The following is a 14887-nucleotide window of genomic DNA, read 5'->3' as shown; positions in this document are numbered from 1 at the left end:
ACCTTTATATATTTTTATAAAATTATCTGAGTATGGACAAGGCGTGAAATTTGCTTTATTATCTTCGAAATAGTCCTGGAGACTTTCTAAAAATGATAGATGAAATTATTTCGTGATCAGTTTATTTTAAAATGATTTTATCGGGTTATATTTCTTTTTTGAGCGTAACCTTAAAAAATTCATATAAAATAAACCGTACGCTCAAAAATTATTTAAAAAAAATATGTCTAGAAAGCTAATTTCAAGATCTATATTCTAAAATTATTTTTCATATCATTTTCACCTTTTTTAAAGGAGTTATGTATTATCGAAATTCGTTTTTTTGAGTTTTTTAATAAAAGAAAATAAGTTTCTAGAATTAGTTGGCAAAAGACCATTTTCCCCTCCTCTCACTTATAAATACACCCACTCTTCCTTCCTTCCTCCCCACTCTCTTCTTCCTCTTGGATCCTCTTTCTTTCTCTTTTCTTTTCTCCATCTCTCTCCCGAATTCTCTTTCTCTCTCTCTCACCTACATGCAACATCAAATTTTATTTAGAATTCAAAGATATTGCCATTGATCTTCATCATTTTCAATCCTCTATCTATATACTCTTTTCATGTAAGTGTTTAAGAAGGTTTTTGCATCAACATCTCTGAGTTATATCTAAGAAAACATAATTTCTTAGTGTGATCTTAATAGAGTATAGTGCACTAAAATTATGTGCTTTTTCTATGGTTTTGTTTTGATGTTGGTTCGAATTTTGCTAGTAAAAAGGAGGGTTTGATTTTGATTCGAGTTTTACAAAGGGTTTTGGTTTAAAAATCTAATTTTTGGTTCGGTTTTTCTGTAAAATGATTTGAATGGATGAGTTGTGGCTTGAACTTAAGTTTATGCTTGATTCTTGAACTTGCATGTTGATCATTGTTAGTTAATATTTAACTTTTGGGCTTGCATATTGATCATTGCTAGTTAATAGATATTTTTTGGACTTGCATGTTGATGATTGGATTTTGGTTCGATTTTATGTAAAAGAAAAAGAGTTTAAAGGGTTTTCTTGTTAAGAATTGAGTGAAGATAAGCTTTAAAGATAAAAGTTGACTTTGCATGTTAATTTAAGAGTCACATGTTGTTTGTTTGATTAGGGCCTAAAGGCTTGGATTTTTAAGAAAGAAATTAGTTTTAAACTACTTGATTAGTTGATGAGATTTGGGATTTGATAACTTGTTGCTTGTGACCTTGTTTTGATTCAAATTTTGTGGTATGAATGGATGGTATTGTTAGTGTTTGTGCCCTAGAGACAACACTATTATGTTTATATTATGAAACATTTGTATTATTAATTATGATTATATGGATTATTCTTTAGTAATTTATTATATCTTTATTTTATACGATAAGATGTTAGATTAATAAATGTCCTTGGAATATGATATGTAAATCTATATCTCTAAGTACGTGACTTAGAAATGAGATTATGAGAATAGTATTGATATTCCTAAAGGTCCCTAGTCAAGTATTATTGTTAAGGGACGATAATAAATATATTAAGACTAGTGTGTTTGTTGGCTGATGATCACATCTCATTGATCATAGGTATGGTGATATTAAAGTCAAAACACATGCACGTGTATTAAATACATGGTGCTGGATTGACCCGTTGTGAGATACTACATGTTTATAGTGTCATAAGTTAATCTCACAGTGATAATGATGTATTGGTCCTTTGACCTGAAATCATTATATTTCTATACGAAAATTAATATACTTTGATACTATTGAAAGTTATCCTTGACCGAGTAATAATAAAAGTAGACATTGGGTACATTATGAATTGTATGAGAAATATGAATGATCTAGAAGGGATTTAGCCCTCCTTTATTAAAGGAGTGATATTATTGGCCTCTTGATTGAGTAAGACTAGAAAATGCATGGACGTGCTCAAATACTGATTTGTTTAATAGTTTACTCATTGATCAAGGACAAAAGGATTGAACGTTAACAGAGGATGACACAATGCATGCCTCGAGTTTGATCTATAATATAAGGCTAAAGGGATTATATTACATTGTATATTATTCACGAAAGGTTTAATTGATCAGCGATTTAATTATTATTACTTGGTTAACAATGATGTATTACTAGATGCAGCTCATTGTTTATGATTTTAAATTAGATATAAAATTGTTGCCAATGTAATAATAACCTAAAGGGTCGCACAAAGAATGATTGGAGGATTATTTAATTTAAATTCAGATTTAAATTAAGTGTAAGTAATTCGAATTATTTGTTATTAATTAAGTGTGACTTAATTAATTAAATAAATAGGAAATTCGAATTTAATATTAAATCTGAAATTAAGTTATTGGATGATTAAGTGAGACTTAATAATACAATAATTAGAATTTCGAATTTAATAATAATAATAACTCTAAAATTCAGTTTAGGATTGGAGGCCCATTAACTCTTGCCTATATAATATCTCTTTCTAATAGAATTAGGGTTACACGTTTTATTTGATAAAATATAAACCCTAGCAGCTTGAAGAGAGATAGAGAGAGCAAGAAGGCGGCCTCAAGAACGTGCTAGTACACACCCATCCTTCGGGCGATCATTCGTGTGGATACCTTCAAGGCGTAGATTGTTCCAGCGACGGACTACGTGGTGATCATTCAAGACCTCCATCTTTCCACTAACGTAAAGCTTCTTAAGGTAAAACATCTATTCTCCATAATTATTCGTTCATTATACATAGATCCTGCGGCAGGGATTCGAAAATTTTATTTTTTCGTTGTATTTTTATGCTCGAATACCTAACAATGACATCAGAGCTATGTGTATAATGGGATAAATTGGTTACGTGTTTTATAGTTTTTCAATATATTAAGCATGAATCAGATCTGCCATGTATGCATGTGATACGATTTATATGTGAGATTTAATATGCATGTTGTTATGTTAATTTATGATCGAGCTAATTATGTAGAGCTTTCTGGATATTCACGTGATGTTTATGCATATAATGATATGAGCACGTAATAAATTTGCCATGACTGATCAGTATGCGATTTGTATGTTATGCATGATGTCTGGTTTATAGATAGTGATCTAATCTGTTGGACATATGGTGTGTTGACATGATCTGTGAAACAAGGTATGTTCAGTATGTATATGATACATGCTTCCGGACCCCAGCCGGCCGCCCCCGGACCCCGCCCGGGGGCCGCCACCCCCGAACCCCCTCCCGGGGCTGCCGCCCCCGAACCCCCGCTTTTTTTTTCCTCAAAGTACTTTATTTGTTTACTTGAGCATGGTGCTCGTTATGGCCTTAAGACTTTTAGATTAAAATTTATGGTTTTGGTTTTATAAATATGACTTGCATTTCGTTTTCAAAATTCTTGTAACTATATTACCTCAAATGTAACTCGAGTTTTCTTATGTAAGTACATTAGTATAGGTTATTTTTATGTAATGTACTTTAGAAGGAATGATCCAAGAGGAGAAGCAGCAATCGAGACAAGAAGAATGAAGACATGTAATTGTAATTGTATTTATATTATTCACCATAGATTAACCTTGATCCTTTCATTAGCTTGAAAGGATCACATAGGATAAAGGTCATAACCAAGCACATAATATATGGTGTTCATAAAATCGAAGTTATGTATTTTTAGTATAACTAATAATCAATATTAAAATGTGTCAATGCTAAGTTATATAATAAAAATTATGATATACAATACAAGTAATACTAGAAATAAACTATTGTAAACATTAATTATAGTTTAGGTTAAAATTAATTTTAATTTTGTCATTCAAAGTCGGGGGAAAGAGAAGTCCAGAGTTAGTACAATTCATGATTAAGAAAACAGATTGTACTCAACAACATCGTTAACATATTTCTAAAGAAAATCTTGAGAGGATTCATGCATGCGATCATCAACATCACAATTTAACCTTCTCATATTTCTTCACGATGAGTTTCTGTTGCTGCGGAAAAAGCTATTAAAAACTGCTTATGTTAATATGTTGTGCAAGAAATGTCTGTACATAACAAGACTAAGTCACCTTGACAACCCTAAGGATAAGTTGTATGATAATCCGATTGTATTCTATAATTGTATTTCTTAATTCTATAAAGATGCTAAGTAGATTAGACTGAAAGATTTTTTTATGAACACCCATCAAGTTGAGGAATAAATTCTGGAAGAAGATCAATCATGATCATGCCTCAGAGAGAAGTGTAGAAGTTTGGAGTTGAGTAATTTTGGTCTAGGAAAAATGTTCTGGGTCAGATATCGACAAGTTAAAGATCAAGAAATATAGAAAAGTATGTTGAGAAGTCTAAAATGGCTTGCAAAGAAGTCCCAAGAGATATCGACAAGTAAATCTATATGTAGAGAACTGAAGATATCGACAAGTCAAAAGCCTATGTAGAGAACTGAAGATATCGACAAATCAAAAGATCATGTAGAGAACTGGAGATGTCTACAAGTCAAAAGCCTATGTAGAGAATTGAAGATATCGACATGTCAAACGCTCATGTAGAGAACTGGAGATGTCGACAAGTCAAAAGTTTATGTGGATAACTAGAGATATCGACAAGTAAAAAGCTTATGTATAGAATTGGAGATATCGACAAGTCAAAAAACTTATAGAAAACTGAAAACCTCGACAAGTCAAAAAATTATGTAGAGAACCTGAGATATCGATAAGTCATTTTACTTATCGATATATGTGGCATCTCTATACAACAAAAGAGATCTCGACAAATAACTTTAAAATTCAAAATACAGACAACTTGAGGATCCAAGATTATTATTCAACAAATATTTCTATCACTGAATTGGAAAATCTACAAATGCAGTTTGAAGAATACAAGATCAAGGGCCAAGTTGAACTGGACAAAGAAGGGTCACAGACCTAGTAGATTCTACACAGATATGCTGCACTATAAATGGAAATAGACAAGAGAGTTTTAAAAAATGTGTTAGTCTATCTTAGTGCAAGTTCTGTAAACCGTGCATGTTGCTCTATAAAACATGTCACGGGTCATTTGTTAAGTAGTAACAAACATATCTAGAAAATCTTGTAATTCTTTCAAGAGAAGTAGCTAAGTTCTTATTTTCAAGAACACATATTTGTAGCAAGACAAATTTGATTTAATACAAATCAAGTAAGTTCTTGAAAAATTGCTTGTGTGTTTACATTTAGTCCATTATCACTACAGACTCATCTGGTTGTTTAATTCCACAATCCACAAACACTAATAGTTAAATCAAGAAAATTAGAAAACACATTCACCCCTTCTGTGTTGCACTTCATACATATCTTCATGTTTTTAATTACAGAGACAACTTGAGGAAAACAAACTTTCTTTGATCTCAAAAAAAGTTGCAGAAAAGCCAATGATACGGTTGAAAAGAAGAAACACTTTATATGTAATGTCCATGTTCACTAAATCTTTAAGAACTTATTGGTGTGTTGTTGTACTTGTCGTCTGTGGTCCACTTGAAGTTTCTGCATCATGAACTAAATATTTATTTATGTTTAATTTTGTAGTTCAAAATTTGTACAAATAGCTAGATTACTTTTTGTCGTTTTGTCTTAGAATTATATTATCAATATTTTGTATGATGCTATTGGGACAACCATAATGTTGTCTTTAAATTACTGGTAATGGTTATGAAATGACGTTGATGCTTGGATTTGTGGCATAATGCCTGGCTTGCACTATTTCAATAATATCCCATGACTTACAATTATGTCTAAATATGTTGCCATTTATAATTTCATCGGCTATAAACTATTGCAATTGATTTAAAATAGTTGCAATAGTTATCAAATTTGACCTTAAATTTTATTGCAATTAGACGAATTGATATTACCTTAAGGTGATTATTTAGCTAACAAAAAAAACTATTGCAATAATGGTAAAATGACGACCAATGGCGATGATAATGAAGTTTTATAAGAAATTGATGCAAACTACCGACAAAAAAAGAGAGGAGGAATATAAGAAAAATCGCAAAAGAGATAAATATGGTGACATCAATGACAAACATGACGACAAAGACATAATGATGAAAATGGAAGCAGATGATTCAGAATGAGAAAACTGATTCAAATGACTGATTGAAGCAGATGATTCTATTTTTCTTTATTTTCGGCAAACTCTCGATTTAAGTATCGTGAGTTTGAGTTGGATGTTAAGAGATATAATTATATATTATAATGAAAAAAATATGCGGAGATAGTTAAAGATAAATTATAATATTATAATGACATGATCTTTTTCATTATAAGAAGATATTATACTTGTTGACCGCGTCTTGTAATTTATATATATTAAATTATTATGAATGAAAAAGGTATAAACTTGGGAGCATATTTATAAAAAAATACCTGGTTATTACATATACGGTTATTACATATATGGCTAATTCTTTTAAAGACGAAAGTATATTTATATAAAAATGTAATGCACGTATGTGAATTTTTTTTTCCAATAATAATATTGCTATAACATCATAAATATATATGTTGTTAACACAAAAATACAACAAATCAATTAATTGTATATTAAAATTTTAATAGTTTGTTGTAGATAATATTTATTAAAATTAATTGTCGGAGAACAATAAGCAAGCCCGCAAGGGTTGCCCAGTTGGTTAAAGCGGGAATAATTATTCCCTTAATCACATGTTCGAATCTCATGAGAGTAGAATTTATGATTATGTCTCGTGCGTTTAAGTATGTTTTATTTTGGTGCACATTATTTGTAAGTTATTTCGTGAGTCCGTGAGATTTATTCAGTTCGCACCCGAAGAAAAGCGGGTACGGGTTCTCTATCATAAAAAAACAATATGCAATAGGCAAGGACATACAATTAACATGGCAAAGCTTAAATAAAGTCATATATATAAAAGGTTTAAAAATATTAAAGAAAAAATCCACGTGTCAAACTACTACTCTTGAACCGATTACACTACCTCTTCTGTTCACCAAAGTTTTCATTTCTCCAACTTTCCAAAACCTATCATTAATAAATGCTATATGTAATTTTTTCTCCATGTGTTTAGTGCAACTTCTCCTTTAGGCATATCAAAACTTGGGCTATTTTGGTAAGTTTTCATCTCTTGAACCCTTAAATTTTGTAATTTCATCTTAACTTTTGTGTAAATTCATTTACAATTATTGTGTCGTAGCCTGCCGAGCCTATATTTTAATCGGTATATACTGAGTATGTTTCGTTTGTTTGTGTTATATGTTCATAATTCATATAAACTCTTGGTATCATAATTTGATATGTGCGACTTTGTTGGATGTAAGCGGTTAGGTTTGATCGCGTTAACTATTGTACTAAGCTCCCATTAGAGGAGAGTGACTCAGTGAGTTTATAAAGGGGATCAAGTGGGGTTTCCTGTTTTTAACCGTCAGTAATTAATCACTTCACCGCAGTGGATGTAACAAAATAGTGTAAAAAACCAGGGTAAGCCCATTTAAATTATCCATCAAAATAATGGGCCGTTCACTCACGAGGCCCAAACTAAAAAAAGAACTAAAAGTATTTTTTTTAATAATGGCGCGAATATAGAAATTTTTGGAGCCGAGCCAAAGCTTTTCAAATGGCGGGAAACAAATTTGGGCATCTTTTTATTAAATTAACACACACACATTTACACACAGATTCATATATACACGCACCGATACACACACGCGAATCTGAAGATTGACTAGGTAATTATTCATTATAATCTGCTTGTAGTGTTTGAAATTACTTGATTTCTGCGGTTTCGGTTTAGTTTTCAGTTTCGATTTTGATATATGTGTGTAATGTGATTTTATTGTGTTTATTGATTTATAGGGTTTTGATTTATGTTTTTGATATAAGTTTATGTTATTTAGGACATTTTGGATGCTAATTGACTTTTGTGTGTGGTAATTAGTGTGTGAAATGGGAGAACCAATGGTAATTGATGTGGATGCGGTGAGTACACCGGAGACGAACAGCACGAAGAAGTGTTTGAAGCGGAAGCGAGTTTCGGTGATTGAGTGTTTGAGTAAGGAAGACCGTGATGCGAGAATTGTTGCGTTACGTGAGGAGATGAGTAGTTTGTTTAAGTATTTTGGGGAGATTTTGGAGGAGAGGAAGAGAGATAGTGTGGATTTAGGTGTTTGCGGTAATTCGTTGATTGCTTGTTTGTTGGAGGAGAGTAGGTTTCCGCTTTCGAAGCTTGTGGATGAGATTTACGAGAAAGTGAAGGAGAAAGAGAGTGGTGTTAGTGTTGCTTCGGTGAGGAGTTCTGTGCTTCTTATTGGTCAAAGATCGTTTTACGGATTGGCGAATGTGAATGCGGATGTGTTGGAGGATGATTCCGAGGCTTGCCTTTGGTGTTGGGAGGTGAAATTTTGGACCTTTTGTTGAATTTGATTTGTTTAATTTGTGTATGAGATAGTAGTTACACTATAATTGTCAGTTTCATTGTTTTCTGTGTATGGTATGAAATTCGATTGTTTCAATGGCTTTAGTAACTATGGTTATTTTGAGTTTGTCTGTAGACGATGTTCACTTTTGGTACTAAACTGTATAAGCTACATTTTGTATTTGATATGTTTTTATTGCATACATGTGGAGTATAGGATTTTGTTTACTGTTGTATAAACTTACCTCGCTAAATTTACTATTAATGATGAAGAAAATGTACTATCCCTATTAGAAAATTTTCCATTTTAATGCTGGTTTTACACAATGTTCCTGTTTGTTTCCAAGTATTTAGTTGTTTCTCCAACTTAACAATGCATTCATGTTTTCTCCCCAGACACGAGATATAAAGTTGATTCCAAAGTCACTGCGAGGGGCATTGAAGATTTGGCGGACATGTCGAAAGAAGATACATGAGAGGATTACGGCTGTTTCAGGTTAGATAGTCAATCTTTGTATCCATGTTTTCAATTTTGAAGACAGAATAGTATTATTTCTGTGTATGTTTTCTAAATGACTTCCAATCAATTATGCTGTGAAAGCATAACAACAAATGATAATGTCAACGTTGCCAAGTAGTTTCAGTGTGCATGCATTTGTTTGTGTAATTTTTGGCTATCTTACCTCTTTAAAAATTGTTACTTTTTGATACATGGTAGCACCAAGTGTGGGCCCAAAAGCATGTTCCCTAGCGTAAGAGCTTGGTTCATAAAATTTGGTAGTAGTATCCTTTTACTTGGGTGGGACAAATTTACATTTATGTCTCATTACATAGGCTAATTGATTCTTACGGACTTCTTTGTTGCAGGTTAATTCTTTTTTTCTCAAATGATTAACTAAGCCTGTCTTTCCTATTTATTGTGAAAGATGTGAATCAGTATACACTGTTTTATTGAAACATTTAATAATGTTGTTCACTCCCTGTGTTATGGTTTGCTTCATTTCAGCAATGATTAGTGCTCTTGAGAAGGCAGATAATGATCAGACTTGCAAACAAGAGTTGACAAAAGCTTCAGAAAGGCTTGGAAAAGTTTTAGGCGAGACAGATATCCGTTTGTTGATCGGAAGCATGGTAGAGAAAATTGGAGCTGACATGTATGCATCTATAATAATCCTGTCATTTACATGTTGTTCATTCACTTGTATTGTGTCTGAACTGAAATTCTATTATTTTTGTAGGGCTGAGAAAGGTGGGAAACGAGAGCAGAATTTGTTAATCAAACAAATGGAAAAAAACAAGCGCGAGGCTGAGAAGCAGAAGAAACGATATGAGCTTGAACTTCAGAAGGAAAAGTTGCAAAGCGTAAGTTACCATTTCCAGCTGTGAATTTGTTTTTTTTTCTTGCAGCAGGTATTTGATATGTGGATTTCTTTTTGGGAATAAAACATCTTCGTTGTTTAGATTTCTGTATGCCTTTTCCAAGGGTATTATGATGTCATATGCTGTATTATCTTTCAGGGGATGACTCTACTTTTAAATTTAGTAATATCTATGATTTTCAACTGGTTTGCATTTCCTTCATACTTTCTGATATAAATGGCAGGAAAAGGAGCTTAAAAGGTTACAAGATGAGGCAGAAAAAGAGGACAAACGTCGTGAGAAGGAAGAATCTGAACTAAGGAAACAACTAAAAAAGCAGCAAGAGGAAGCAGAGAGGGACCAACGACGACGTGAGAAGGAAGAAGCTGAACTGAAGAAGCAACTTGCTCTTCAGAAGCAAGCAACACTTATGGAACGCTTCCTTAAAAAGTCAAAAAATAGTCCACCCTCTCAGAAGGTGCCATCTCCAGCAGAAATAAAAAATGTCGATTTACCTTGTAACAAAGCTACACAGGTTCTGGAATCAGTCACTCTGTCCATGGACTCGGTTCTCTCACAATGTGATGCAACTGAGGCTGAAAATTTATGGAAGTAAGCCTTCTCATCTTTTGTATTTTGATTCTGGCTGTAACTATTAAAGTTACAAGTAGAACAATGTTTCTTATCCTGGTGTCTGATAACAGTTACTATTCTTGTATGTGCAACAGGTTACACTTAAATTCTTGGCGCTGCTCAGGTCATTCTATTAGAACTGACAGAAAACAGCACTGGGGAATTCGCCGGACACCCAAGACAGAACTAATCAAAGAACTCAAGCTAACAGGTACAGAAGAAAATGGCGACGAGGAACTGGTCACAGAAAAGCTAGCTGATGGTTTGGGTGAAACTAATAGCAATTACAAGGATTGTCATACAAATATTGATGATGCAATTTCTAAGAACCCGAACTGCAGGCGGATGAAGCAGTTGTTGCAATTTGATAAGAGCCCTAGGCCTGCATTTTATGGCACTTGGCCCAAGGAAAGGTGTGTTCATATTGTTGAATCAGTTTGCTACTTCCAGAATATATGTAAACTGTATTAATGTTATGCTTTACTTGAGTGATTTATGCAGAAAGTCTTGATATCTTTATAATATCTGTTTATTTAGTCCTGATATAAATCTTTAAACATGTCTTGGTTGTATAAGTTGAACTAGAACCTGAAACTGTGAAACCCTGTCACTTATTATCTTTTTACCTATTTGTATATTTGAGTTGCAACCTTTTCAATTGATTAAGGCAAACTGTTGAACTTGCTTGTGTATTCCTGCATTGTGTGTTGTGTGTATTTCTATGCCAGAAAGACGCTTGAAAGACCTGTGAATGAGCGTATCTTGTGTCTAAACCTCATTGCCTCAAGAAGACTTGTGCCTGAGTGAGTGCTGTGTCATGGAATCCACAATATGTATATTGCCTAATTCTTAATTCTATACCAACGAAACTGCTTAGAATTTAACAATATTGAAAGATAACAATTTGCACTGTGAATTGTTTTCTGTAAGGCACTAAAATCTTATTGCATGCTGATGATTTACCGATATTCATCGCAATACGATTATGCTATATGAAATTCATTTGTTGTTATACAAATTAATTTCTCTCAAAGAATATAAAGAAAAGGTATATTTTAGAAACAGTTGCCATAATGCTATGCATTGTCAAGTGAATGAAAAGTTTTGGACTTTCTGTTCTAAACTCTACTTTGTGCTCCTTAATTTGAAAGCTATCTACTATAAGATTATGCATTGAATGTTTAGGCCAGCAATATGTTCTTAATAGCGTGTTCTTATTTTTTTCAGTAAACTTATTAAACCTCGCCGTCCTTTGGTAAAGGATCCAGACTTGGACTATGAGATTGACAGTGATGAAGAGTGGGAAGAGGTATGTACAATTTGATGCAGAGCAGAGCTCAGGAACAAATCTTAATACTATGATCCTTTAGAAAAGTGCCACTTACCCTCCATCTTACTCACATCTATTTGCATAATTAATTTTCTCTGGTGTTTGAACTGTTTAAAGCATACAGTAACCTGAGAGATTCATATATGTGTACTATATTCAGTTAGTTAAATATCAGCAATATAAAAAACCAAAGATTTTATTTACACTAATTTGGTAAGTGTATAGTTTTTATTAAACCCATGTCTGCAACTCATGATAATATTAGAAGTGATTGTTGAAACTGGTCTGTGCACTTTGTAGTTTTGCATTCTAGATCATCATGTCATTGTATGAGTGAGCATAATATCACAGGAGTAGCTATGGAGGTGTTTTGGTGCATGATGGGAATGTAATGGTATCCAAAGGGGTATGGCAGGTTTGATTACCGACTCAGAGGGAATGGGGTTCCCATTCCAAACAACTAAATTGTTCATCCAAACACTATTACATGGGTTTAAGATTCTGATTCCCGTTAACCGGGCTCATGAACCATGAACCAAACACCCCCTACGTAATAACTGACTGAGATTAAAGTGTAAAAGCACCAACAGTTGGAGGTGAGGAAGGTTTAGTTATTAAACCAAACATTTTAAATTTAAAGCTGTAATGATATTTTGCAAGTTTTTATTTTCAAGGATAGTGTATGAGAAATCCACAAAATCAGCATATCATTTAAACCACAGCCATAATGATGCATCGCAGATATGATCCTATTAGAATCTAAATGTAGCTTTGACCATCACTTGGCATATTAATCTATTTGGATAAGTTTGGCCTATGACAGGTATGGAGCTTTAAGTGTGTTAGCTACCTTTTAATCTTAATGATGTTTTCCATAAGTTCTAAATTAATCCTGTGTTAAATAGGAGGAACCTGGTGAAAGTTTGTCAGATTGTGATAAAGACGATGAGGAGGAAATCCTGGAAGATGGACCTTCTAAAGCCGAAGAGGAAGATGATAGTGAAGATGGCTTCTTTGTTCCTGATGGATATCTTTCAGAGAATGAGGTATTTTCACTTTTGTGAACTTTGAAAAGTTTTTAGGAAATTCCAGTGTCATTAAATATAACATTTGGAGTTGGGAGTTATGGCAGTTGTGAATTTGCATTAATGATTAAGCGGTGAAATGAGAGTCTTGTCATGATGGATTATAGTCTAAACTTACAAGATTTTACATGTTTCATAGAGTTCAACGTGATATTATCTAAAGAAGTCACTTTTTGTTATGGTGTTGGTATAATTATTTGATACAAAAGTAATTTGAGGTTGATATGCATTTCATTTCCTGTATCTGATTGTGGCACCCAGGGAGTACAAGACAAAATGGAAAGTGATGAAGATTCAGTTGAGGCAGCCAACAATTTGTCTAGTTGTAAACAGGTGGACAGTGAGGAACTCACTGTGTTTTTCCGTCAGCAAAAGTATCTTCATAATTTGACTGAAAATGCTCTTCGGAAAAGCCGTCCCTTGATTATATCAAATTTAATGCACGAAAAGGTCATACCAGTACTGAGTGAAGCTTCTAAAGGTACATCCGAACTTGAGCAAACATGTCTGCTTGCCTTGGGTATGCGTGCTCTCCCCGGTTATCCTTCTGTGGAGATATCACTCAATGAAGATGTTCAAGATGAGAATCTAGAAGCTAGCCCATCAAGTAACAAGGGGAAAACCACACCAGGGGCTAATATAACAGCTATACTAGACTCAGATTTGTTGGAGATGGTAAGTTTTGAACTAAATTAAGTTGGCTCCAATGATGATTGAATTAGAATTAATATTACCTGGACAACTAGCAGTATACAGCCTTATTATGCAAGGTACTCCAAGGATGTTTGTACTTTAATGTGCAATTTTGTGGATATAATGAACGTAGTAGATCAGGGGATAATTAAACTTGACTGTTTACAATATAGATTCCCATAGTGCAATAGACTCTTCCTATGTTAGTTTTAGGGTAAAAAGTTCTTCAATAGTGTTTTATTTCTGACCTTTGTATATGCATTTTTGCATGGACATGTATGTATTGTGTACCGGAGTCCGGAGACAATTGGGATTTTTTTATCTTGGTCAGACTCTAGTAGCATACTATACCTTATGGCTAATTTTGTATTATTTCAGGTCCCTATCATTCAATCCAACTCTCACGGTATCAACAAAGTGGTGAATTCTTTGCATCAAAAGTTTCCTGATATCTCAAAATCCCTATTAAGGACCAAAGTACGTGAGATATGTCATTACACAGACAATCGCTGGCAGGTAGTTCAGCTTGATCATGCTCCCTTTTTTTGGTAAAGTAATTTAATTGAAGAAGACCGAGTCCGGTCTAGTTCTTCTTTAGGTTTAATTCGAGTGTAAAGACTCTAATTGTGGTTGCTTAAGTTTGTATCGACATATGGCTCAAAACTTCAGGCTACTAATGGCAGTTCCCATATGATTTAGGTCAAAAAAGATATTCTCAACAAGCTTGGGATGTCGCCTTCCCCAACCCCAGGTACGCTTCCATGTCAACCCATAAATTGTAGATGTCCCAAAATTCAAGTTATACATCGAGAATAAGTTGGTTTTCCTCCCTAAATTTTCAGGGAATAGCAAAACGAAGACAAAGAACATAGCGTCTTTTTTCTCCAAAAGGTGCCTACCTCCTGAAGTCAAAACTGAGAACCCCATTGAGGCCTCCTCCGCTCTTCCAAATGATCAGCTTACCAATTCCATCAGAATTGACACATAAAATCATCATTATCCATCTGTTAGGTGCTACAAAATAATATAGATTTGTTTTCGGTCAGTCGTATGTCTATTTTCGTACATTGCGTAAAAGCGCTGTTACATGTATTCATATTGACGTCTGAAGTTGAATTTAAACGGGATTTTTTTTTTAAGTAATTTAAATGGGACTTGTTTTGCATACCTGAAAGAGTATGAATGTTTGCCAAACTTCTTGGCATGTAACATGTGAATACGCTAATTTTGGTTTTACACTCAAAATCCTCCAAGTTCTTGTGCCTGAAAAGCAATATCTTTGGTGCAGTTTTCATGGCTGTCGTAAGGTTTTTTTGTGAAAATCACCAACAATGACTGGGACTACACAACTAAAAAACACCGACAAGTGTAGGAAATATTA

The 14887-nt window shown here is 33.5% G+C and overlaps 1 protein-coding gene across 2 annotated transcripts; it reads left to right on the top strand.

The window, feature by feature from the left end:
* The first annotated feature begins 6957 nt into the window (after positions 1-6957).
* LOC141668998 (chromatin assembly factor 1 subunit FAS1) lies at positions 6958-14673 on the top strand. Of its 2 annotated transcripts, none has more exons than XM_074476066.1 (13): positions 6958-7104; positions 7930-8384; positions 8803-8902; positions 9413-9560; positions 9645-9768; positions 10010-10377; positions 10494-10811; positions 11626-11707; positions 12634-12774; positions 13075-13488; positions 13885-14022; positions 14206-14257; positions 14349-14673. In XM_074476066.1, the coding sequence occupies exons 2-13, from the start codon at positions 7938-7940 to the stop codon at positions 14492-14494; spliced, it is 2478 nt and encodes an 825-aa protein (XP_074332167.1). In that variant the 5' UTR covers positions 6958-7104; positions 7930-7937; the 3' UTR covers positions 14495-14673. The 2 variants fall into 2 exon arrangements, with proteins under 2 accessions (XP_074332167.1, XP_074332168.1); XM_074476067.1 differs by lacking the exon at positions 6958-7104 and adding an exon at positions 7633-7720.
* Positions 14674-14887: the final 214 nt, after the last annotated feature.

This window comes from Apium graveolens, chromosome 1, assembly GCF_009905375.1.
Source record: "Apium graveolens cultivar Ventura chromosome 1, ASM990537v1, whole genome shotgun sequence".
Taxonomy (NCBI): domain Eukaryota; kingdom Viridiplantae; phylum Streptophyta; class Magnoliopsida; order Apiales; family Apiaceae; genus Apium; species Apium graveolens.
Note: the sequence above shows the minus strand (reverse complement) of the source record. Positions and strands in the feature narration are given on the sequence as shown.

What these genes read in the sequence shown, in the direction of transcription:
- LOC141668998 (XM_074476066.1), top strand. Translation starts at nt 7,938, where the DNA reads ATGGGAGAACCAATGGTAATTGATGTGGATGCGGTGAGTACACCGGAG. An exon ending in GAGGATTACGGCTGTTTCAG is followed by an intron (nt 8,903 to 9,412) that starts GTTAGATAGTCA and finishes GCTTCATTTCAG; the next exon opens with CAATGATTAGTGCTCTTGAG. An exon ending in GTGATGAAGAGTGGGAAGAG is followed by an intron (nt 11,708 to 12,633) that starts GTATGTACAATT and finishes TGTGTTAAATAG; the next exon opens with GAGGAACCTGGTGAAAGTTT.